Source organism: Strigops habroptila, chromosome 1 (assembly GCF_004027225.2).
Source record: "Strigops habroptila isolate Jane chromosome 1, bStrHab1.2.pri, whole genome shotgun sequence".
Lineage (NCBI taxonomy): Eukaryota > Metazoa > Chordata > Aves > Psittaciformes > Psittacidae > Strigops > Strigops habroptila.
In genome coordinates this window covers 53,725,821-53,752,373 of record NC_044277.2, presented here as the reverse complement: position 1 = coordinate 53,752,373, position 26,553 = coordinate 53,725,821, and the positions used below count along the sequence as shown (strand labels likewise).

The 26,553-nt window shown below is 38.5% G+C and overlaps 1 protein-coding gene across 5 annotated transcripts in view; it reads right to left on the bottom strand.

Annotated features, from left to right (window-relative positions):
- The window catches only part of GNAL (G protein subunit alpha L), a 193,581-nt gene that overhangs the window by 40,448 nt on the left and 126,580 nt on the right, over positions 1-26,553 (bottom strand). For all 5 annotated transcript variants that reach the window (XM_030491783.2, XM_030491955.1, XM_030492046.1 and 2 more), the window contains one exon: positions 16,833-16,930. In XM_030491783.2, the coding sequence (XP_030347643.1) occupies positions 16,833-16,930 (98 nt within the window). The remainder of the gene's footprint in view (positions 1-16,832; positions 16,931-26,553) is intronic.

The window sequence follows — 26,553 nt, the reverse complement described above, 5'->3', positions numbered from 1 at the left end:
GTCCTCTCCTCTAACTGCAAGATTTTGCTGCGCCATCTGCAGTATAAGGGGCAAACAGCCAGACACTGAGAGAGGAGCTGCGCTGGCTGCATGAATAGAGATTGCAAGGGAGCTGCTCCACTGCTAAAGATACAAGAAGTCCCCACCACAGCCTGTGAATGGGCAAGATTACAGACCATGTTTCTCCAAGGCCTTGCCTGAAAAATGAGCCTTTCTGGAAAACTCTCTTCGGAAGAACCCTTGTATTGATGCAGCCATATTGATCAAGGGTATGGCTCTTCTCACGCTCCTCTTCCCAATATAGAAAAAAATAGCCTCCTAGAAAAAATAGCCAAGCCTGTCTATAAGGCACAGTCCATCCAGGTCTACTGCTTAGCATTCCTAAAATGGACAGATGGCAGATGAAATTGTCATATAATCTAATCAGAAGGAAACCAAATAGCATATACAGTCTTAGCAGCCAGGCCTACAGAAGGACACTCCATTCAAACACTGCCTACTCGCGCTGTATTTAATAAAAAAAGAGATGCCTTCCTGTATCTATTCTAAATGCAATAATCATGGATTATATAGTATTATCCATTTGAGGGACAGATTATTGCATCTAACAATTCAGAGCCCTGGATGGTCACTTTCTCCCTAGGCTGCTGGATCACTGGAAAACCGTGGCAAACGGCCCTTGTATGAGCTCTTGTAAGAGAAACGAAGATTATACCGGTCTGCTGCCTTCACTGATGCTTCTAAAATGCAGCCTGAACCAGCTACTGGGTAACCTTTTGAAGACAATATTCTTCAGCACGTTAAACACAGCTGGGTGCTTTCTCGCCATCTACCTTGGCTCCTCTCAAGCACCCTCCATGGAAGATACTCTTTCTATTAAGAGGAGCAAAGACTCCTAACTTTGGCTGGCTGTATTATATTTGTTTTACATAGTCTAAAGCAAACAACCCTCAAAGTCATTACTGGGAAATATCTACATAAATACCTACATTGTCCCTGACAGTCCTATAAGCATTAACATTAGTCATAGACTTACCACATTTAAAAGCTCTTTGGTGTACATATTTCACAGTGAGCAACTCAGATTTTGTCTACACTTGGCACACAGTAAAAACACATTGACTACTGAACGCAGTTTTACTGCTAGCATAGATAGGGAAAATGGTACTTAATGACATTTGAATTGCTCACAGTTTACACAGTGGTTTATAAGCACATTAAAGACAAAACTGTTGGTAACTGTTTTCCAACATGGTATATTTTCCCAGTGTGGTCAAAGAGTTGAACTGGTTAGGGAAAATGTTCCTCAACCATTTTCTAATTTTTCCTCTCCTGCTTAAGGGATCTTGCAACAACCTGTGCCTCACAGATCAGGTAAGGTAGTTATGCTGCTTAATTTATGCTCTATCCTTCATTCTAATGTAAATATTTTTGTAAAAACTTGAAAACATCTGCAATATTAAACAAAAAAAACCCAACTTTTAAATTATAAAGTGGAACTAAAAGATTTTGGCTGCATTCATTTCACTTTCACTGAATCTGATTATTAGGATTCATATCCCAGTTCTTACAAACTTATAATTTGGTCTCATCTAAAGCTGTAGTAAAATGGAGCAGAGTTCATTTGATGTGCTGTACAAAGAGAACTGAGAAGGAGCAAGCCTGTATCTGTACCGCAGCAAACACTTTCCAGGAAGTAATGAAGCTGTACTGATACTTTCGAGACAGAACAATGATGTCTTCAGCAAAGAGTGGCGCTAACCATTATTTCACAGCAATCGAAAGACAAACCAATACCTATGACTGCACTGTACTGAAAAAGCCTGGGACTCCTCCACAATGACCTTTAATATAAAACACAGTAACAGTTTTTACAAGGTCTTAAGGAAGGCACTACCTTTTTTTTTTCCTTTTGTCCCCACAGATAGGTAAACTGAAAGACATGGATAAAGTACCCAAGGCCAATCCAGGTAATGCATTCTTGAGTAAAGCTACAGCTCAAACCTCTTTTTCCTGATCTAGTTTGCCCTTTTGTTTCCCCTGTGCAAATAAGGAAGACAAAAATCATAAGAACCCAAAATAATGCTTAACAGATACCAAAAATCAGCATGAAACATGATCACAGCCTGCTGCAAGCAGCTCATGAATTGAGAAGTTAAACAATAGCACATGTTCTGTGATTTGGACACCAAGAATTCCCTTGACTCCTATTCCTATAAGCAAGCTATTGAGAAACACTGACATTTGGGCAATAAAAAACCACACCAAGAGAACACTGATTTCCCAATATGACTGCATTGTAGTCTTCCTAGCTGTAAACTGATTCCCTCCCTCCATCTCCACTGCTGATTTGTCACAGCTTCTTTAACCAGTGCTGACAACAGGCCATTCACATCACTGTGCATTGTATTGCAGTTTCAGACTGATCCAAAACAGTATCTCAAACTACAACAAAGAAAATACAAAGCAACATGCCATGATTTCTGAAGGGAGGGACAAGGAAGAGAAGGAATGCTTTCAATTTAGTCCTGTTCTTCAAATAGAACAGAATATTACAAATAGAATAGCCAAAATATCCCCAAACCTGTATAATTTCACTAAATGCACTTACCAACAAGCCTGCTGTAAAAATGACAATCAAAGATGATCAGTGAAAAAACAGCTTCCATACTGTTCTATCTTACCATAACCAGATAACTTTTACCACCAGAACAAAAATCAGCCTTGAGCTTTGAGAACAGAATACAATGCAACACGAACAGTCATTCTAAGAAACTAAAGCCAATTTACCTCTAATTCAATCTTGCACAAGAACAGAGTCATGCAGTAACCTGGAACCATTTTTGTTTTTAAAATGGAGAAAAACACTGCTGCTTGTGATATTCTAGAATACATACAATACTGGACCATCATACTTTGTTTCAAAGCCTGCAGAACATCTCTGTCATTATCTGACTACAGGATGAAGCTGCAGATTTGGCTCTATACTACATCTCAGCATACTCCTCTGAAAGCCTTCAGCCCAAATAATCTGTGAAATATTTATGAGTTGGAGACTAAGCAGTGCCTTTGGGAGGGAATGGTATAGGGGAAGTGATATAGGGGACTGGAAGGCAAGATGAGGGACTAAGAGGCAGAGCCCTGTTTAAGTGCAGCAGCTAGGCAAGGGGGGATGAAGGAAAGCAGCTTATTTTCAGAGCTTCTCAAGTTGGTAGCAGATCTGGAAGTCAAATCTCTGGGGAGAAATATTCTGTATTACCTGCACATGTGTAACACGTGTTGCTCACACAACTGTATATACGGAAAACAATGGATTTTTCAATGCAGAAAATTGCAACTGGTAAGTCACTTCCAGCTCAGAGCACTGAACAAGGTATGTAGATGAGTGAGTCACAGATCTGAATAGATGTATTACATGTAACCCAGAGGAGAGATGCTTTGAAAAAGGTCTTGAGTTTAAACACTTGAGCAGCTCCAGGGAAGGCAAGCAAAACCCAACCCAGGGCCCCATCATGGAACAAAAAAGATAATGAAAGAGCTGCCAGTGAAGGGAAGCACCTCTTTGGCACTGCCAGTTGCACCTGCTGTGCCATGCACAGTCTGCTGTCACAGTCCCTGTCACTCAAAATCTTCCACTGTTGATGGAAAGCATTTTTGTTGCTTTTTCTGTTAGTGTGTTGCAAGTTAATGAAATTCCATTCATTTTCCTTTCTTCTCACTCCTTATTGGCCTCTAGCACATAACAAACAGAAGATCGCAATGCCGCCTTCTACTTTCACCTTGAGAACAATTAGGATTTGATTATTTTACCTCTTAACAAAAGAGAAACAAATCAGGAGTCCTCACATTGCTCAGAAATGAGTTCAAGTGCTTCACCCGACTGGGCACTTTAGGGTTTAAGAATTTCAGCTGAGGCCACGTAATTGGAGAAGAAATGCTCCTTTCATTTGAAAAGGTAGTTTCGTACAGACAAAGAGTACTTCGCACAAATAATTATTTAAAAGGATTATGATTCTAGGAAGTTTGTTTCCTGAAACCAGGTTCTACTTGTTACTTTATTTCTGTAAGGTTGTCATCATCTGAGAAGGAGCTATGTTCCCTACCTACTTTAAAACTATATAAAAGCAGAAATGCATATAAAACTTAGTATATGATTTGTCAACAGTCTGACTATGCACACTGTGCACCATTTGGGAATTTCCAGCATACTTCAGTGGGAGTTTCTGATGGATTCTTTTCACTTGAGAATCATGAAACAAGAATGGATTTAGTAAAAACCGAAAACATCTGTTTTGAAAGAAATGCTTATTTCTCCTCTTTTTCTCTTGTTAGTATGCTTTGTCTGATTACATCAAGTGAGTGCATACCTTTATAAGTGAGGTGGTATGGTATGTAAACACCTTGGGGTCTTCTCAGCCACTATGTTATGAACTGACTTGTGGAAACAATTTTCATTGTAGGTCGATAGTGCCAAATGCATTGTACTGAATCCTTGCGGGGACATGGTAAGGGTTTGCAAATGCCCACAAAACTCATATGATTTTCCATTATTTCCGTATTGGATTTATGGCTGACTCCTAGCAGAGAGCAGAACCATCTCAAAATGCATAGAGAACTGATTGTACTGCTGAAGTTGATCTAAAATGAAAGTATTTGCCCTTCTCTCCTGTCTTTTCTTTTCCTAAACTCAATTTTGTAGTTCCTCTGGAAACTGTCTTATCTGTCGTGCATGCCCAGATCTAGCACTTACTGAGCAAATTGCTACATATGACATTCTCTTACTTCAATACAAGGTATGAAGAAGGAGTCACATGCCCAAATAGAATGGAATTGCCACAATAAGAATTATGCAGAAAGCAGGCTCCTATCAAGATATTTTTTATAGAAAACGAAAAGAGCCCCCAATTGTGCTATGAACAACAGAAAAATACAGTTGCATTACACAGTACCAATATTAAGGTCATTTCAAATTTAGGTCAGATGGAACTGATAATGGTCTGTTCTGCAACAGGATTCAGTGAAAAAAAAATCACTTAAGAACTTCTTCAATGTATAAATGCAAAGCCTTTAGTTTATAAAATATGCTACATTGCTCTCTAGTCTTCGCAGATACCTGATATTTTCTGAATGAACAGCCCTGCATTCTGCTTATGCAGACCACATAAAAAAGTATGAAATTAGTAAAAAACAGTCAAAAGAGGCTTGTGAATAGTAGACAGAATAAACCAACTTTACATAATCGAAGTCACCTTACTATGAGTGACCAAGCTGACACGTTACCTATCCCAAGAGCTCAGAGGCCCATATTATAGCAAATGGCCAACCTGTCAAGAATAAAACAGTAAACAAACAAAACACAGTAAAACAAATAAATAGACCTGCAGTTATTATTGGTAAATGGAGAGAAGTGAGGGAAACATGTCAGCTTATAAATTTAGATCAAGACCACAAGTCAGTCATAGGTCTGTGCACTTGAACAGAGGAAAAAGGACAATGCAAATAAAATCCAAACATGCTGATTCTGCTCAGACTTCCAGAAAATGTTGCAATAACTGTTGCACATGTATAAGGTGAAAAAGCTCCAGAAAATAAGCAGCTTTTATGTTGAGATCTCTCCAAAACTGTGTGATTGCAAGATATGCTTCTGTCTCCATTTTAGGAGAGAAAATTGATAAAACATCAGCTATTCTTAATTTGTGAAGGGTTGGGGAAAGCCAGTGAGTCCTCTGAAGAAGTCACGATCTTTCACAGGTTTCTGGGGACTTTTATGGAGGTACAGGGAAATACGGAGTGTTATGCCTACAGAGCACTGTTCATCTTTTTTACAGTGGGCTTATTCACTGTTTTCAGGCAAAGAGGACAGTAACACGCCTGTTAAAAAGAGACCACCCCCCAGTGCTGTGAGGTACACAAAGACAACTACAATCAATCCTAGTAGAGGCAGAATGAAACTGGGACATTTCACTTGGATAGCCTTTTCTGTTTTCCCTCCAGAAAAAAGTGCAGTTGTGCTCCTAGTGTACTACTGCAGAAGATACCCATCTTCCAGAACAATGAGGCTACATGAGATGAAGAAACCTGTGGCTTGTGAAGAAAGACACTTGTTTTAAGCTCATCACACAGGCTGAAGGTCTCAGAAGATTAAATATTCTGGAACTATTCTTCAATTACTCCCTTCCTAAAGAAATTCACAGAATGCCTATAGATGAATATTTTTTGCTGGGCTTTTTTTTTCCCCTTTGTTGTTAAAAGCAGTTCTTTCTATATTTCAATTTTTGTGGTTTTCTATACATATGTGATGATTTCACAGTATCAATACTTATCTAATGTTTGCTGCAACTGTGTTTTAGCCAGGCTAGGTAACTGCTTAGCATGTAGCCATGTATCTAGTCATGTTTTTGAGCATTCTCATGCGTTCTGTTCTTTTCCCTAGCAAAGTTTCTCTTTGGTTGTTTTCAGGATCTTTTGTGGTGGTGTTTTTTTTAATTCTCCTCCATATCCATTCTGCTCATTTCCACCAGGACATAGGTTAAACTCCTCCTGACATTGTGCAATCTCATACATTTAACGTTCGCCTTCATTAAACAGACATAAGAGTCTACTAGCAAGGTTATGTCTCGGCCCAATGCTTTAAGACTGCATTCCTGACTAAAAATACTCAGTACTTCATTATTTTTGCTCTATTCGTAAATCCATATTTATCATCTTCACCCACCTACAATCTTTCTTTCTTCTTCTTTTCATCCTCTAAATAGGTATAACTTGTTTACAACTTATGTGAGAGCATTCCTAAAATCAGTTTTAATCATCACATAATAATTCTTTCAACATAGTATATTATGATAAGCTCCTTGCCAGAGGTGCAGAATCATGCATTTATAAATAAGTTAACCAGTTTCTATGAAAAACTTTAACAGAGGTCTCACCCTTGCCATTTTTAGATAATGTAATTTGTTGATTATTACTTTTGAAGTTCTATCAGGTTAAAACCCCAAAGCTAAGCCCTCCCTGCACCTTGTGAGGAATAACCCCATGCTGCAGTACAGGTTATGGGTTGACCTACTGGAAAGCAACTCTGCAGAGGACCTTGGAGTCCTGGTGGACAAGTTAACCATGAGCCAGCAATGTGCCCTTGTGGCCAAGAAGGCCAGTGGTATCATGAAGTACATTAGGAAGAGTGTGGCCAGCAGGTCAAGGGAGGTGATCCTCCCAACTCTACTCTGCCCTGGTGAGGCCTCAACTGGAGCACCATGTCCAGTTCTGGGCTTCCCAGTTCAAGAGAGACAAGGAACTACTGGAGAGGGTCCAGTGGAGGGCTACAAAGACAATTAGGGGAATGGAGCATCTCTCCTATAAGGAAAGGCTGAGAGGCTGGGCTTGTTTAGCCTGGAGAGGAGACAACTGAGAGGGGGTCTTACCAATGCATACAAGTATGTTAAGGGCAGGTGTCAAGAGGATGGGGCCAGACTCTTTTCAGTTGTGCCTAGCAACACGATAAGGGGCAATGGGCACAACCTGAAACACTGTAAGTTCCATCTGAATATGGGGGAAAACTTGGAGGGCAACAGAACACTGGAACAGGCTGCCCAGAAAGGTTGTGGACTCTCCACCTCTGGAGTTATTCAAAACCCACCTGGAGGCAACCCTGTACAACCTGTTCTAGGTAAACCTGCTTCAATAAGGGGTTGGGACAGATGATCTCCAAAGGTCCCTTCCAAGCCCAACAGTTCTGCGATTAATGATTCTGCGTAACAGTGCTCTTCAACACTCTACTGCTCTTTAACAAACTGTTTTTTAATAATTGCTATAGTAGTGTTGGCAACTACAGGTCTGACATAGTTGTGCCAGTAAAAAAGTAGAGGCCAAGAAATTACACCCATGCTGATCATTAAACTTCTTCACAATGTGGTTGGAGAGAAACTCATTAAACAATAATTATCCAAAATCTGTACCACTGGACTTTCAGGATGCTAAAGTCCAGAACGCAGATCTTCCCATCTCCAAACATTCTTCTAAACCAGAAGAAAGGTAGGGAAGCCTTCTTTTACGAAGACAAAAAATCTCAAGGAGGCACAAGCAGGGAGTCGAGAAAAGTATCAGTAGGCTTTGGTCAGAAAAATGTACTTAAACATTATTTTGATATTCAATTCAATTACTTTGATAAAGTATTGGAAAAACAAAAAACAACCCCAACCTTCCCTGCAATGTTCATGAAAGGAAACTGAGAACTATTCTCAGAAAACCCATACAACTGTTTTCAAGATTCATTTGAATCTTGAAATTTTCCTGCATTAGCAGTTAAGTATCGTAACTTTTTCAGGTTATCTTTTTTTTTTTTTTTTTGATTACAAATAGAGGAGTTGTCAGGGGAGTAGTAAAGTGAGGAAAAACTAAGTTTTGAACCAAGTCTAGAACAAATGAACTTTTACGAATTTTATTCTGGAAGACAATTATTCGGAGCGTCCATTCAACAGGAAGTCTACTGATACATTTTATACATACTTTCTTTCCCACTGCTTAATTTAGGCTTCAATTAAACTTTGTGTAAAACCCCAGCACTATAACAAACATTTCTAATTAAATCAGAAAGCATACTTTTACAACAGACACAACTGAAACAGTGTCTCTGAAGTCAAACAAACTTCAAAAAAATTCTGGCAGCACCATTGTTGTCTTGTATTAAAATGAACAAAATTAGCTTTAACTTAATTACAAGTAAAGAGACATGCTCAAACTGCTTAGTCTCCCAGCCTTATTTGACTTAAAATTGGGATTACAACCAAACTGACAAATACCACGACTCTACTTTGTTTAGTCTAAGGTGTAAAATTTCTTTTTCAAGCATAGGTGCTTAACCTTTACATTCTTCCAACACAGTATAAACTGTATTTTATTTTCCTATTTCTTAACTTCTGCATTCCACCATCTTTCATTTTTTCCAATCTGTTGATGTGGCATTAATTTAAAAAAACACCACCACCCAAACCCTGGCTTCTTGTAGAGCCTAACATAAACAAGGCTGTATCAGTGCAGAGGAGACTGTGTATGCAAGATCTGGCCAGTGAATAGTTCCTTAAGGAAGAAATGACTCTTGGCCTTTATCCTGTGGCGTGAAACTGTCTACTTGAAAACAGAAAAGCTGGCCATCTCTAAATGAAGAAATCCATGAGGCATTCAAGTAAAGTTGAACCCCAAGTGAAAATAATTTGACAGTATCCTATCTAATCTTCCATTAAACTTCACTGCTCTTATTTTTTAACAATCCAACTCAGAGTTATTATACAGTTGTTGTATTATATTAAATTTATTATGTTTCACAGTAGGTTAGATTTAAGGCAACAGAATGTGGAACACCCTTTTCTCTAGAGCATATTAAAAAAAAAATCACCCAGAAAAAAAATTAAAATACATTTGTGTTATATAATGATAAGCTTATTAACAGGCAAACTTAATTCTTTAACCAACTAATCTCTTCCACTGTTAAGTGTGTGCATGAGAACATGCACACACTCAACAACGCATTGCAAATGAGCAGACTGAATTATATTCTGTATCATTAGACATAAGCTGGAGAAATGGAGTAAATATAAGTGACTCTTAATGTTCCCTGCACTATAATGAAGCTGGCTTTGGTCATAGTTTACTCTTTCTCCCACACATACACCAGAAGAGTCCTGAACCAAGAACAGCATATAAATAACACCAGAACTGACAGAATGACCTACAGCTTCCTTCTGAAATCTACTCATAAATCCTGCATGCAGATTCTAGATAACCAACATCTGCAGTTTTATTTCATTTGAAGACATTTTGAGATGCTGACACTGAGCAATGATTCACAATCAGGACTTCTGGAATTAAGCTGTATCAGCATGATTACTGTAAGCAATGCTTAGTTGTACTTTCTTTGACTTGATAGCAGGGCATACACAGGCTTTAAAGTTCTCTTTTTGCTTTAAAAAGACATCATATTATTTATAATACACAAAATTCAAACAACATGTCCCTCAATGAAGTCCAGTATTACAGGGAAACCTTCCCTTCCCCCTACTCAATATCCCAAATTCTGGCCATTTTCACCAGTCACACTGGCCCACTGTGCCAGTTCACTGACTCAGCCCTGTACCAGTACTGATTCACTTCTGTCCTCACTGCTGTGATGTAAAATAAAGTCTTTACTCTTTAATAATAAATGCAACAGAATCATAGAATCATAGAATCGTAAGGGTTGGAAAGGACCTTAAGATCATCTAGTTCCAACCCCCGTGCCATGGGCAGGGACACCTTGCCCTAAACCATGTGGCTCAAGGCTCTGTCCAACCTGGCCTTGAACACCGCCAGGGATGGAGCATCCACAACCTCCCTGGGCAACCCATTCCAGTGCTTCACCACCCTCACTGTAAAGAACTTCTTCCTTATATCTAATCTAAACTTCCTCTGTTTAAGTTTGAACCCATTACCCCTTGTCCTACCACTACAGTCCCTAAGGAAGAGTCCCTCCCCAGCATCCTTGTAGACCCCCTTCAGATACTGGAAGGCTGCTAGGAGGTCACCACGCAGCCTTCTCTTCTCCAGGCTGAACAGCCCCAACTCTCTCAGCCTGTCTTCATATGGGAGGTGCTCCAGCCCTCTTATCATCCTCGTGGCCCTCCTCTGGACTCGCTCCAACAGCTCCATGTCCTTTTTATGTTGAGGACACCAGAACTGTACACAGTACTCCAAGTGGGGTCTCACAAGAGCAGAGTAGAGGGGCAGGATCACCTCCTTCGACCTGCTGGTCACGCTTCTTTTGATGCAGCCCAGGATGCGGTTGGCTTTCTGGGCTGCAAGCGCACACTGCCGGCTCATGTTAAGCTTCTCGTCAACCAACACCCCCAAGTCCTTTTCTGCTCTTTCTTTGTTCTAAACGATATTAATGCTTTAAGAGTATACACTGAGAGTGATGCCGAGTGTCTTGATTCTTTAGCTGCCTTTTGCTCAGGCTCTAAAAGTACTTGAAATGTGTATTACAAATACAATTCCAAAAGCCTCTGAAAGTCTACAGTTTACCTCTGCAGAAGGAATAGGGAAAAATGTATCTCCAAATTAAATATAGGATACTAACACAGAAAACTAAATGCAGACAAGTTCAGTTGACAGAGCTATTTGTAATCTCTAATTCACATTATGGATTGTATTTCCAAATACGGCTGAGTTGCTGTGTTATACCAACATGTGCTGCACCTACTACTGCATCCTTTGTGCAAACAGTCAGGAAAAAAAATTAACAAAACCATTTGTCAGGCATACAGGAAAACATGAAAAATATTGTTGCCTAGGGAGGAAAAAATTATTTCCTCAAAAGAATAAAGTCAGCTTTGCTATATTTTTCAAAGGAAACTAGAAATGTCTAATAAAGTATCTTGAAGAGTCAAAATGTACTTTCATGCATTTGCCATAACTTTGGTTGATCTTAAGAATTTATTACTACCTTATATTGAAGTTAAGGAATATTTTATGCTTTTCTGCCTTATATTTTCAACCTTTTTGCTTGTTCTAAAACTGCAGAAAACAGACTGTCATGCACATGGAAGCATATGGAAAAATGTATGGTTTAATTTTATGTTTGAGCAGCCCAACAAGGGCTATTTAAATGTGTCACCAATGGTAACTAGTTAATAGGAAAAAATATTTTTCATATTTATTTTTAAAAGACAGAGAGGGTGCTGTGTTTACAAACTAGTTTCTCTCTTATTTTATAATTGAGAAATAGTATTGTCTTCTCCAGGTATGGAAAGCATTTGTGAACTAAAATGGATAAAATGGGCAGGTACATGCCTGTATGCCATACTAGCTATTTGTGAATGGTATCTTCATACTGCTACTTCCTTCTCAAAACTCAAAATACAAAGGCATTTTGGGGGTTTCTACAGCTATTTCTTCTTCCATAGTTTTATACTCCCAACTAATGTTACTGTAACATCATGGTCACATTTTGATTACCAAAATTAAGATAGAATTGGTCTAATGATTTTTTTTCATAAGCGAGGGCAAAACAACAACAGTTAAAAAAAAAAAATCACAGCAACAAACAAAAAGGTTTACTCCTGAAAATAAATCACAGCAACAAACAAAAGAGAATTCCCAGTGCACATTTTAAGAAACTGCCTCTTAAGAGTGTGGTCTACTAATTAGTAAACAGTGAAAACTTTAAGCGTTACAGACTGCAGAATGACTTTTGTCCTACCTGGCAACCACCTCTGCTTAAAAGACTCATCGGTAAGGCTAAAATAATTACTCTATAATTATAACCCCTCTCTTTTTTTTCTATCACTAAATAAAAATTTACTGGTTAGTTAAGGTTTATAGTCTAAATCAGGTAAGTGGAGAAAATCTGTTCATGAATTAACCTAACAAAATTTGGCTGAAACCCTTCTCTCCAAGATGGAATAACTGCAAAGAAAAAGAACTTAAGGTGTGTCTTTTCTATGTATATTAGCTCAAATATAAAATCAATTTTCTTTGGCGAAGCTCACATCCATTGTATTTGCTTTCCTGAAAACTTGCATAATTGAGTTTTATTAGCCCAAATATTTGTGTAGAGACCAATTTAGGCCTTCACACTTAAGTACATCAGTGGCATATTTTATCAGGGAAAGAAGATTGATAGACAAACTGAGATAAAGTATTGGCTGAGAGCAGGGTTCCCTTACATCCTTGGGTTACTTCCTATACTGAGGAACCCAGTGAACTGAAGTACAACTCTTTCCACTAGGACTACCCATGAACGCACACACTGCTATTTCACGTGAATGCAATGGGACAAAATTCAACCCTGGAGCCTTCCAGTAATCCTCAAAGTAGTTATTTTTTCTTCTAACAACAATGGCTTGAGCAAACCGTGTTACCTAAACAGAGAATTGGATGTTCTGGTTCTGTAAGTATCCCCACACCTTACTTCTGATCACTGCAACTAATTTTACCCAGTTAACCGAATAACTGACATTTGAGTTACCAAAACTAAGATAACTCAACTCTTACTTTATCAAAACAATGGATGGACATCATCAGACTAGGCGTGCCTGATATCCCCAACGACAACTGATGTTCTGCAAAGGCCTTCAACTTCCAAGCAAAAAACATCTTCAGTGGCTTTTCTAGGATTCTAGAGCAGCCACCAATTAGTACATGGTATGGTCTGTAGTGAAGAAAGGGGGTGAGGTCAACCCACTTACATATATAACACCAGCAGGTAGTTATAACCTATAACTCTACTTTGTGGTATGCTATTAGTTAAAAGGAAATTTTATACCTTTTCACTGCCAAATAAGTTCATTTACTTAAATTTATGAATTTTATAAAGACACATAACGAACTCATCAACTCTTTTTCTGGGTCTCTTTTTTTTTTTAAAATGAATGCCATCATACCTGGACCTCTATTTGTTTTGATCTGTTCTGCATTCATAGAAGTTTGCTCTGCACTTCCCTTCCATTGATACAATAAAAACTGTGTATTCAATAACCAGTATAAAGAAACTGGAATATGAAAAAAGAGTTGCATTCACATTATAGGAAACTATTAGCTTTTAGAAAACTGTCCTAGAATTACAAGAAATTTTTATTGAACGTATTTTGATCTATTATTTATACACTAGACAGTTCAATGTTAAGACAGCACTAAATCACAATCTGAAGTCCCTTATAGACCTAGAATTTGCTGAATATAAAGTATATAAATACAGACATAATCACAGTAGTTCAAAGTAAGTTAATGTTAATCAAAGTAAGGTGTAAGATTTATCATCACAAACAAATCTAGGCAAGCCAAATGGGACACAACTGAATCAAATCACCTTTTCAAATTAATGATTTTTTTTTTTTTTAATTAAACCTGAAATTTAACTTGAAAGAAATACAAAATTAGAAGATAGGGAAAACAGGAATCTGCCGGTTTTATGATATTAATCTCAAAGAAATATATGAAGGTCATTAAGGAAAAAATATGGTTGATAGCTATGCAATACTTTGCCCCGAAAGACTTACGTAAGTATCTTTATAGCTAGTGATAAAGAACAATTCAGATCTTTGCTTATGATACATTCACCACTGTCAGACCACAAGGTCTGACCTCCAGCTTGGTCACAGATTCATATTTGTTACAAATATCACGATGTACCAAAATGACACTTAGAAGTGCAGATACATGAGGAGTCATGTAAAAATATTAAAATGGTCTACAAGCAGACTCTCATGCTCATTCCTGTGAAGGAACAGTACCCTGATAATTTAAAAGGGCATTAAAGATCAAGGAAAAGCAATTTTCAGGCCTAATGTAAACAGAAAATTTGCCTTTGTGTTTTTCTACTACCTCTGTTTCCAGCCAAATATTTCTCCCACAGTAATAAAGAAAATTAGGTTAAGTTTTAAAAATACAGAAGCTCTGTACTGTAGCCAAATTAAACTATTCCAAAATACACTGTATTTGTAACTCACTTAACAGTCAGTATGTTTGGCTGCTGACATTATAATTTGCTAATAATGCTTTTCAGTATATTAAGTCAGCACCCAGCTTGTAGTACAATGATATTTTTAACACGTTGAGATTTTTTTGTTAGTTTTCCTTTCTATTTTTTTTTTTTTTAAGCAGAGAATTTAGTGGTGACCTACTGATAGTGTTCTTCCTTCACTGTCAAGTAAAAGATTATGATTTAGCTGATGGCGTGGCATGCTTTCTCCCAAAGCCAGTGCAATGAAAACACTGCAGATGTTTCAAAATCCCACAGTAAGCGTATGCATCACCTCACACTCCTTCCCTTCTTTCTTTTACAATTAAAGATGGCCATGGACAGGTTCTGAGAGAAATGCCATCTGTTCCTGCTAAGCCAGAAAGACAGCACCTACACAGTATTTTTAAGGGCACATAAGAAAATCAGAATTGTATCAGAATTGTATTTCTAACCTATGCTTACATGCTTCAGTTACAAGGCAGACATGACCCCACCACTCTGAATAACCCAATTCTAGCACAGCGATATTCTTCTGGGTAGAGCAACTACTACTGTTGTGCAATATATAAAATACACATGTGCAGCAAAGACACAGAAACTTTTAAATCTCCTTTTCATTCACTCTATTAGTACCATTTTAATTTTCAAAGAATGACGGAGGGGCAGATAAAAGTTGGGTGCATTTTTATCATCCTTTTTCTGTTAAGATTACACTTCACCATTTTAAAACATCAATACCTGTGAGAAAAAGCCTGTTTGACCAGATCAATGACACAGCTGTTCCAAAGTTGCAAGTCTCTGCTCTAAGACTGAAGGCTTGTAGATGTGGGTAAGCTGTTACATTTTCAGGTAAACCATGAAACGGAAACCACAGTTATACTCAGGGGTTATTAAACTACCAAATGCTATTTCATAAAATGTCTTGAAGGTGAAGAATTCTGCAAGCGTTGTACTTACTATTATAATAAATAATCTCAGAATAAAGATAAAGCAAGCCAGTTAGAAGACACGAAGGAAAGATATGCAAAAAATACCCCAATAATCTTCCTTTAATCTTTCAGGAAAAAAGGTAGTAGGATTTAGTTTAAGGACAGTGGACTTCATTCTAGATCCATTTTTTTCCCCATTTGTGTTTTGGACATAACATAAGACTTCACATTCTTCTCCTTGTCAAAGCCTGTAGATAGGCATCACTTTTTTAAGGGAAAGCACAGGACCACAAACGATATAATTCAATGTCTTTCTTTTTTGTCTAGTCCTTTCAGCACCATTTTACAAAGAAGGACAATGAGACACATCAACCTTTTTCGATCAGTAAAGTAAGTTTTACATTCATTTATTTTAAATACACGTAATTATTCTATTTTCTTGGTCTGACATCTTATTTGACTGTATTAACAGATACCATAAGCAGTCAGTCTGGACTTTTGAGGAAGCATAGCTCAGATCTGTACTATGGTGGTGGGCGAGGGCAGAGGGGAAACCCACTGATCACAATTTAGAACAATTTTCTACCTCTTGTATACAACCAGTGCTTTAATTTCTAGTCACTCTGGACTGTGAGCAAATGCCCAAGTTTTGGTAAATTCATTCCACTGAGGTCAAACGAGTTCCTTCCTACATGTATGTAATTTTCCCTTGCTTCCATACGCTGATGAATCATTACTGGATCCTTCTTTTTCCCAAAAATAGTCTGGAAAGAGGGAAAAGAAATTATAACCGCAGGACCAAAATTCCCCCCTAGTGGCAGAAGCGCGACAAGTCCTTTAGCAACATGTCCTGTTTCCTCTGCCTTCAGCCTTGGCACCAAGAGCAGAGAGGACGGAAAAACAAAACACCAAGCACTACAACAGACCTGTGGCATCGCTGCTGACCATACTGCCAATTAGACAAATCATAACACACTAGAGTGTGTTCTCTGAAAACCCTAAATCACATAGCAACTGTAAAAGCATACGTTTTCACAACAGCAGTTCACATGAAATGTATATTTTTGGTCAAAGTCTAATTAAAAGCTGAGCTATTACTGAGGACAGTTGAGTTTTGTAGCCCTGGTATGTTAATGGACTATTTCCTGATTAATCTATTTTCATCAATGTACTACGTATTTATGATTCGCACCTTCACAATCTACTACACATCTCTTTTCAGAACATTTCCAATCAGATGAACTTGTTTAAAGATTCTGACCGCGTTATGCACCAATGTACCATTTCACTTGATATATATGAAAAAGGGAATACCAAATGTACTACTACCTTTAATGAAATACTGCTTATCATTTTCTAACTTGTTATAAATTATGACATTCTTGGCTATAAATTCCGTAAGAAGAAATACTTACTACTGTGCACAGTCAATCAGTTGATATTCGTTTGACCTCTCAAAGCATGCCTTTACGCCTTCATCATCCCAGAGCTTTTTCGCATGCTCAAAGAATTCCTGAAAATTGGAAATGCAACAAATAAGAGATAATTTTTCAATCTTCAATCCCAATCTATATGTACTGCTCCTTCCCCCCAACCTTCATGCTTTACACTTTTGCATAATGGTAGATTACACCTTTAAAAAAGAAAAGCAATAAACATTTCTTAGCAAAATTGCAGTAAAATATATACACTGAACATATGACTGCTGACAGTTTCCCTTAAATGATATGTAACGAAGACTGTCTTCAAAATTCATGCCAGTCCATATATAAAATTTACTCTAAGAACAAATGTTACCTAGAAGCATGTTCACTTAATTTTTAACTGGATTTATGCTGCTGTCACGGAAAAGGCATAAAAGAGATGCAAAAAGCTGCTCAGCTTATAAACATTAGCTTCCCTGAGAAAGAGGCAGTCTGTAACTTTAAAAAGATTGTGTAGTTTTTCCTGAAAAACACAACTTTCTGCTGCTTGGTATTTTCTCCTGCAATATAATAACGTGATTGCAAGACTTTCAGGGTCTCTGCTGAATACCGCTTCCTCCAGGCACCCACCTGGCACAATGTGCTTTTCCTAGCAGCTATCCCAGGCAACTCAATCCAAAAATATCTGCCAGCAAGCTTATTTCAGAATTATTTGAAAGAGGAACCAAAGCTGTCCTTGGTGATGGTGAAGCCATAGCTCTGTTGTATAAAACACACACACGTCTTGCCCGCCGACTCCTCTGCTCCTCCAGCCCCTGCTGTAGAGCCTCACACTCTCCAGCTTGTTTTAAAGCTGGGAGTCCATTTTATGTTTTATCATTGCTCGTAAGTCAAACTGTAACTGAGTTTTTCCAGCTACTACTTTCTAAAATCAAATGAAGAATGGTTAGACAAATTACTATTTCCTTTATTATACGGCTCTTGCCTCTTGCAAACCAAATTGTTAAAGTAGTACATCAACTTAAGCACAAAAGTTCTTTGTAATCTCTTAACACCTCAGTACTGCTAGTTAATCATCAGTCCTTCAGTTCTACCACTATTCACTTCACGAGTCTGTCAAGATGTTGTGTAAATATCTGAATTCTGAATTTTTCTGAAATTGTTTGCCAGTCCCTCCCAACACCTTTCCGGGATTAAAACCTCTCAAAACACGAATTTTGTAGTGAAAGATCTTGGCAGCACAGCGAGTTCACTTTTGCTGTACAGGTTTCCCAATCTTGCACGCTACCCCTGTGAGGTAGCCCCAAAGGTGACATTCTGCTCCTCAGCAAGTGCCTGTGACCTGCTGGCAACATTTTTAGGGAGAACCAAAACGCAAGACAAGATTTTCAGAACAAACTCGTAGTGAAAATTATTTAGTTAAGCTTTGAACATGGCTACAGAGGTTCTGAATAACCTCAGAAATGCTTTTTTGTTTTCAATTATATTGTGCACAATGGATAGAGAAAACTCCACTCTTTAAGAAGTTTTCAAAACTTCAGAGAAAAGTTGATGTTAAAGCAGGAGTGAAAAACCTTCACAGAAAGTCTTGGAAGAAGAGAGGAAGCAACACTAGACTGGCAGATGCTTATACTGCCCTTGGAATGTATTTCTTCACAGTCATGAGGACATGTTTATTTTGCCGTTGTTATTTTAACGACTTATGTAATGATTGTTTAAAACACTGCAGACCCACCTTTTGAAGTTATGCTATGGCTATTATAAACTTTCTGTTTCTATAGCAGAAGGAAAGCAAAAACAGGCTCAAGAAAGGACAAGATATCAAACTAAATAAGCAGAAGGAGAAAGTGGACACATATAACAAAGAGCATGACTACAAGGAAAAGATCTGGAAAAGTCAAAATGATAAATACTAGAAAACATGGAACATTGCCCAGACTTGAAGTTTATGCTTGATTGATACTTAGGGCATCAGCTGAATGCATCTCACTTGCTGGCATCTTTGCTCAAAGACAGGCATTGACTTTTCAATGGAAAGAGCAAGCTCTGAATAAGTGTCAGGGTCCTGGGGCAAAAGGACCCAGCTCTCCCACCCCCTTCAATGGGTGTGTGTACAGTAGGGTACATCCTCAGGCCTCCCTCCTTGAAGGCACTCACTGCTGCAGGTTCAGGTGCTGAGCACAGTGCGGCTGCCTTCCCCTCCTTGCCATTGGTGGGTGGGAATTCCCACCCACTGGAAAGTCATCTCTGAGGGGAACCTACATCTAAAAAATGGCCCCATTCCGCCCCATGCAGCCTATGGGAAGGGGATGGGAAGACAAGAATGATGTCGGCATGAAAGCATCCTTTTCTGCGGTGTGGGATGGATTGAGAGGTGGCTGCAGATGTAGGTAAATAATAAATATATAAAACTGCAGAGATACAGTAGTTTCTAACGTCACTTCTGTTTTTACATCCTCTGTATGAGCTTTATTTACTCCTAAAAATCTCCTCTGGAAAAGAGGCGATCTTTTCAGCTCAGCTTCTGAGACCCTACAAATATATTGTAAATACAGGGTTTCCATACTATATGCTTCAGGTATTTCCACCTGACCATTATATCTCAAAGCAGTCTATTTAAAATGACTTCCAGACTTCTAGTCCAAACCAAATCCTATAAAACGGAGCAAATATACTTACCTCATTAAAATGTACCGAACTACTGCAGAGGAGTACACTTGCCTGCAAATTGCCTCCCACACAGCTACCCGATCCTTCTTTCCCAGGTGACTAAAGCCTTCCAGAAAAATCCTGCTTCATTTCAAGATACCAAGTACCATGATCCAACTTTTCACACTTGTTTTTAACCCCTTTCTCATCTGTTCTAAGTTCTTCATTGTTTTTTTGCTTCAGCTGCTGAAGACTCCCACTGCACACAGTCAAGCACATAGGAGGATCCTGCTCATACATGGCAAATGTCTGGATCCCAACCTACCCTTCGCTGTGGGACAACATCCAGATAGCAGTCACCATGTTAGCTTTAACCTTTGCAACTAAGCCCCTTTTGCCTAACAGGCCTTCCACCAACCGCTTCCTAATGAACAACTCCCATGACTTGTTCCTACAGACTCCAATGCTTGTCATCTCTTCCTCTCGACATGGCCACGTCATGATCATCTCATTGGCAAGCAGGCACCGGTGAGCTAATGAAGATGCGGACTTTGGGCTAAGCCCCCCTAAATTACCTGCTTTTGGAGCTGCAGTATCCTGGGGGTGGCAGCCACATATAGCAATGCTTGTTGTAGGGAAGAGCCAGGATAATTCAAAGAACAAAGAATTCAGATTTGCTTCAGCTTCTAAAGATGGACTAAAACTTTTTTTAGTTAATGTTTCTGTGGGCTGGGGAACTACATACAAAACATTACTTTTGGTCAGTACAACACAAGTAAGGTTTTAAGAATAAGTTGTGACCTTAGCAGCTTACATTTTGAGATGGCCAAACTCAGATTTTCTTAAGGGTCTGATTCCCTGAAAGTGGCTATTCAAAAGTTCTTAAAAGTCATAAGCCAGGTCCTTTAAACCTCAACTGGGATGGGAGAAAACAGGGACATGGAAAATCATCACTAGGGGCATCTGATGCACTTGGTTTGCAAGCACATGCAGCTGACCTCTACCACATCAAAGTCACTGAAATCTACTGAAAATATTTAGTATACCGAAGAGAACCAGGAATCATGTACTGTGCCTGAAAGCAAAAAAACACCTACACCATGACACATCTATGAACACCAAACAAAACAGAGTGGTTTCATCCAACAGCATCCAAACTCTTCCTTAGGGACAAAGGCAAACAAATAGTTGCACCTCTTAATATACATACAAAATAAAACCATTAATATATTTTTAATGTAGTATTTAATTAGAGCAATAGAGAAGTAAATTATGATATCTCAGATCTCGTGATTTACAGGTCTCATTAACTACAGGTACTTTCTACTTTACATACATTAATTTACACCAGTCACCTAAGAATTTATAGCAATCATTAGACCATAAAATACCAAAATTTTGATGTGATCAAAATGATGTAACACACAACCTCTCAAATATTGTGATACAAGCACGTAATGATTCCGTTCCACCCCCCAGAACAAAATAAGTTAAGATGTACATAAATGTAGAAACACTGATCTGATATCGCTGATGTAAACAGTATTTATTTTTACTATATTTTTAAAAGGTCTTGTAACTCAGCTATTCCAAGGTAATTTTTAGGTTGAAAAAAAAGGAAGGAATATATTCCTCTACAAAACATTCCAAGAAACTAATACAGATAACAAATGCACTACAGTTGAGTCTCAAAACAGCAAAGCACAGTTTTTAAACTTTGTCCTACTAGAAGTTACAGCATGTTCTTGAAATTTTATTTTCCTTAGTTTAGAAATAAACTTATTTATTGATAGGTTACCTTAGAAACCTCCTACAAAAATTTTTCAAGTAGCTAAAAAATGGACTTTTTCACTTTTCAGCTGCCTAAATTGGGCATAAATATTAATGATGATTAAACAATGACATATCTTTATGAGCAAATCTTGATATACTTTGGAAACAGAACTTTTCATCTAATTGCTGTACAAACCACAGAAGTTCATGTCAGGTCAGGAACACAATTTTTATTCTATTAAGATTCCTTTCTGCCTTCCTTCCAGATGGAGCATATATTTAATAGCTATCCTGATGTCACCTGTTAGTCTTCCAGAAACTGGGATGTGGAAGATTGCACTGTGTTTTCTATTCCACATATTTCTTTTCTCAATATATGTAAACCTGGAAACAGCTGCTTAAATCAATGTGAAATTAGACTGACCTCTCTCAAGCCAAAATTCACACTCTTACTGTCTTAAGCTTCAGGACTGTAACGCAATTTCTTACAATCATTTAAGGAAGGGGCAAACGTTACACATTTTCATAGTTCCGCCACTGTAGGTGTGAAATGAAGTTGTCACTTCTATTCTAAATTTTAGTTACTACTTCTTCTCTCACGTACTTAACCAAATAGAAAGTAAAATCATGCAATGCATTAACAATTCCCCCACCCAAAATCTCACAAACACTCAACAATTCCCCCCCCCAATATCTCACAAACAACACAACAACTGCAGCACAAGATGATCCACAGAAATTCATACAGGAAGGGGGGTACATGCCCCCTTGTACTTCCCAATGCACAGGCAGGGGCATATAGGCAGTCCCTGTCTCCCGTCCATTCTATAGGATCCCATCCACTCTATCCACAACTATGGACAAGTTTTGTGGCATAGAAGAGTGACAACTGATGGGTCACTACCTTATGGTAATACCGTAAGGATGACACCCAATGGAGTCAAACTAAGGGTTCACAGGCAAACTATCCTTAGGGTTTTCTAAAATGTGACATGTTTGACTCCACAATCCAAACAATATCCTTTCAAGCATCCTTTTCTGTGTACCACATCTGAGGTTGAAATGGAAGCAGATCTATCAGCCTGCAGCCCAAGCTGTTGAGTGTGGCAGCAACAGCAAGCAGCAGGATGCTGTGCTGTTACGGGAGAGGATGGGCAGCAACACGGTCTGGAAGAGATGACTAGGAGGAAGGACTCTAACTTAGCACTTTCTCCACTTCCTGGAGAGCTGTGAGGAACCTCTTTTCCATATGGTGCCTGGGGAAGGCAAAGGTTGCTCAGGCGAGCTGTCCTTGCATGCTCCAGAAGCTTTGCAGCTGCTGGGGGTGCCAGGGGGGCTGCTGCCGTGCTGGCTGAAACAGATGCCACAAATCTGATTAGCGTATCGGTATTCTGCTGGGTTTTGTAGCATAAGTCATGTAAGGTAACAGAAAAATGGCAATTTAAAAAAGTTTATATTTCAGCCAAGTAAAACCTGGAATTTAACAGGATAAAGCAAAAGCTACTTTGGCAGCTCCAGGACTCTCTTTCAAGCCTCTACAGTCTACTCACTGCAAGCAGTTCTTGGATATTCGGATTCCTGTACCCGTCATCTTGGGGTTTTTTTGTTTGTTTTGTTTTCATTTTCTTGATATTAATTTTTTTATTAATTCAAGACTAGTGCATTTGGAATCAGAAACAAACTTTCCCAACATGGCTGTTGTGACTCGGTTCTCCTTGAAATTTAACTTTCTCTACAACATAATTGCTAAGAATGAAGGGGAAACCAACAGAGAAGTTTTGGGTGACATGGTTAAGTGTGAGGTGTCCCTGCCCATGGCAGGGGGGTTGGAATTAGATGATCTTAAGGTCCTTTCCAATCCAAACCGTTCTGTGATTCTATGAATATAATCATTAGAGAGCTACAAATCTGTCAAAAGGAAAGAAACCGCTTTTCCCCATAGAGGCTACTGACACTGGCTATTTCTATAGTCCGCCATCATGCTTACCCTTTATAAGAATCTCCAAATAGGATGGTACTGCTAAATGTAATAGTTTCTTAATCTCTCTAAGCCTCTAAATCACATACAATTATCTTTCTGTAAGATATATATGGTAGCTCAACATAATGTAATCCAACTAAGCTAAGATTTTTTAGTATGCAGCCAAGAACAAATCATCTGCTTTTTGTTTTAAGAATGTATGGCAATACTATAAATAATGTGTAATAAAAGTGATAATGCAAACTGGCTGGGTGAATAAACTCAAGGGAGTAATTCCTGGGGCTTCAGGGTGAATGACGAGAATTAAAATAAGGTACTTCTACACTATGTAACAAATCAAGTAGGCAGTAGGGAGATGAATTTAAGTCAAATAAACAACCCTTTACTGCAATTTTTTTGTACAGTATTTGTTTTCCATTGCTCGAGCTTTTCTCTGCAATGCAAAACTCAGGGCCTTACAGGAAAAAAAAAAATCTACAAAGCTGTATAATTTTGTATATAAAGGCGCTGCACAGGCAATCTTAATTTTGAGGGCCTGACTTTAAACTTAAATCTTAACCCAGTGTTTAATTGAGGCAGCTGTGAACTGATGTTACAAGAAACCCAGAATGGACCATGAGCAACAATTTGCCCCAGTGCCTCCATTACTACCGCTTTGCTTGTACCAAGTGTAGCAACTCATTTTCTATTAGAAGTACTCTTCACCCCCAAACATCTATCAAGTGCAACTGTAAGCTGCAGAAACAAAAATTTTTAAATGGACTTGATGCAGAAATTATGGGGTGAGGTACCAGGTAAGACACCCAAGAGAGAAGGAAGTCTGCTCAGTTACCTCTTTCCACAAACAAGTATAGTCTCTTGATAATCAGCCTTTTGTTTATAAGACAAAAGTGTCCCCTATGGCTCAGCCAGCTTCGCTTCTTAATCCTTTATGAAATGTTCTGCCTAACAAGGGAACTGTTTTGCTGTAGGTATACAAAATGCAGCTGCTTAAACTCCTAATGCCCGCAACAAAGACAGGCAAACAGAGTTACAATTGAAAAACAAAAGCAGAATACATGACTTGAGTTTCTTCAACAGTAGTAGTGTCAAAACCTTCATTATCACTGAAGTGAGATCACGAGAAACCAGGAAACCTTGCAGGAGTGGTCAACTGGCACTCAAGGACCACACTTAAGAGTAGGCTTCAGATGTTACTAAAGCACGAACACTTATGGTAGATTAATTACAGAGAAACCTTTAGGAAAAGTACAACCTCCACCCCCTGCAAGGTATTTTCTGTTGAAATTTGTGGGTGTGCAATAATCAATGCTATTACTTTGCTAGTCAGTGACTCATTCTGATAGGCAAAGCAGCAGTTTGGCCTCTAACCCTCCTCCGAAACCTAACTTTGGATCCATCAAAGAGAGTTACAGAATAATACATCCAATCTACCATCTCTTCCTGTTCATTGGACTTGTTTTGCCTTTTCTTTTTAGGCTGGAGGCAAAAGCCTTGAAGCACGATCAGTCTGCACTAAGCATAACCTCAGTTCATTAGAACCAAACATGGGTGGATGGTAAATACCACCTTCACAGAACACACTTGTGCTGGGGCATGTAATGTTCCAAGAAAGCAAAATCAGTTTACTAACTCCTAGGAGAATCTTATCCACTTGGAGGTGTAAGGGAAGAAGCTGGGGAAACAAACAGCATTTATAAACATATAAAAGCACCATTTTCATGTAGCTACCACCAGCCACCGCAGATACACAAAGCATATGAATTGTGGAGCTTGTTGACAATGTTCAAAAACCAGGAGTGCAACCAGCACAGTACATTCTACTTCCCTTACTTGAACTATTTTTGTGACTTGACTTTTAAGCTCTTACTCTACACTACATTTCCAAGAAGCGTGTACAGTTATCAGCCTGATTGCCTTAGCAGTTCTATTTCTGCCTGCTAGAAACATGTTCCATCTGCCATCTTACTTTATAGAAATCAACAAGTTCACTTTTGTAGACCACAGAACTCATCAAAAAAGTCTGAGAAATATATTAATACATTTTTCAAACTCATATGTGACAAACACTAAAAAAGGTCTGAAAGTTCTTTAGATCATACTAGCAAAATCAAAAATAAAACCATGATTTTGTGCTTCCACAGTGTTTTGCGGCTGGCACTGTGGATAGGATAGGACTTGAAGATAAAGAGCAGTTCCACGTTTTTTCTTCAATACTTACTAAATAGTGGCGCTTTTTTTCCCCCCAAAGCTAGACAATGAAGCTTTTATCATACTTAAAACAAAACACTTTGATTCAATGTTCTAGTTTCCATGTTAATTGTGTATTTCAACCTTCAGTCTGCCATGACAAATCCTTGAATGCTGCTGCCTACCTGCTATTTTGAGGGGGCCATCAAGCTCTCTACTAACGAAAGCAGGAGAAATAATTTAAGCAAATTGCTTAGTATATGGAGTGCCTAAAAACCATGTTGTGCCGAGGATGTAAAGCTCACACACATTCTTTTCCTTGAAGATACTTTGGTTTTGTCTATGTTAGGAACTCTTCCTGAATGCACATAAAGCTCTCCTTTTTTAAATAAAGAAAAACCCTCTTAAAGTATTTGTGATATTACAGGTGTGTTATACAATCCTGCGACATTGCTGCCCTTTGTATTTCTGCAGCACTTACAATGAGAAAAAGGTAAATATTGTTATAATTCCCTCAAGGAGAACTTTTTTGTGGACAACAGATGATGACAAAGCATGAGATAAACCTGCAGGTGCTGAACATACAAAACTTAATGGTACTGACCACATAGAAGAATCAGAAACATGTCATGACACTGCAAAAGTTGGTAGCGGGAGCTTTAACCCTGTAATCAAGATGCTGATTCCACGCTTGTCTTTATAGAGCACTGAGCTTTCAAAGTGGAAAAATTACTGAAAAACTCATAATCCGCGTGCCACCTGTACTGGGAGATGTTTGCTTGCTGTTTATTAAGAGCAATAATGGCACTGCGAAAGTGTATGTGAAAATTTGAATCTTTATCTAATTAGGTATCAGAGTAGAGGACGGCAAATCAACTCACAGCAGTTTTGCTACTGCTTCTTATTCTGCTATTATTTAAATCCCGGGCCTCTGTGTAACAAACTGCAACAAACATCATACTTCATTTTCTTAGAAGTCAATATAACATCCAGTCAGTGAATATGTACAAACCCCTCCACAATCCTTGATGAAGGGGCTGTTATGGAAATCAGAAGTACTGCTATAAGACAGGTATTATAAACTGGGAAACTTCAGGCATTTCACAGCAGGAATATTAC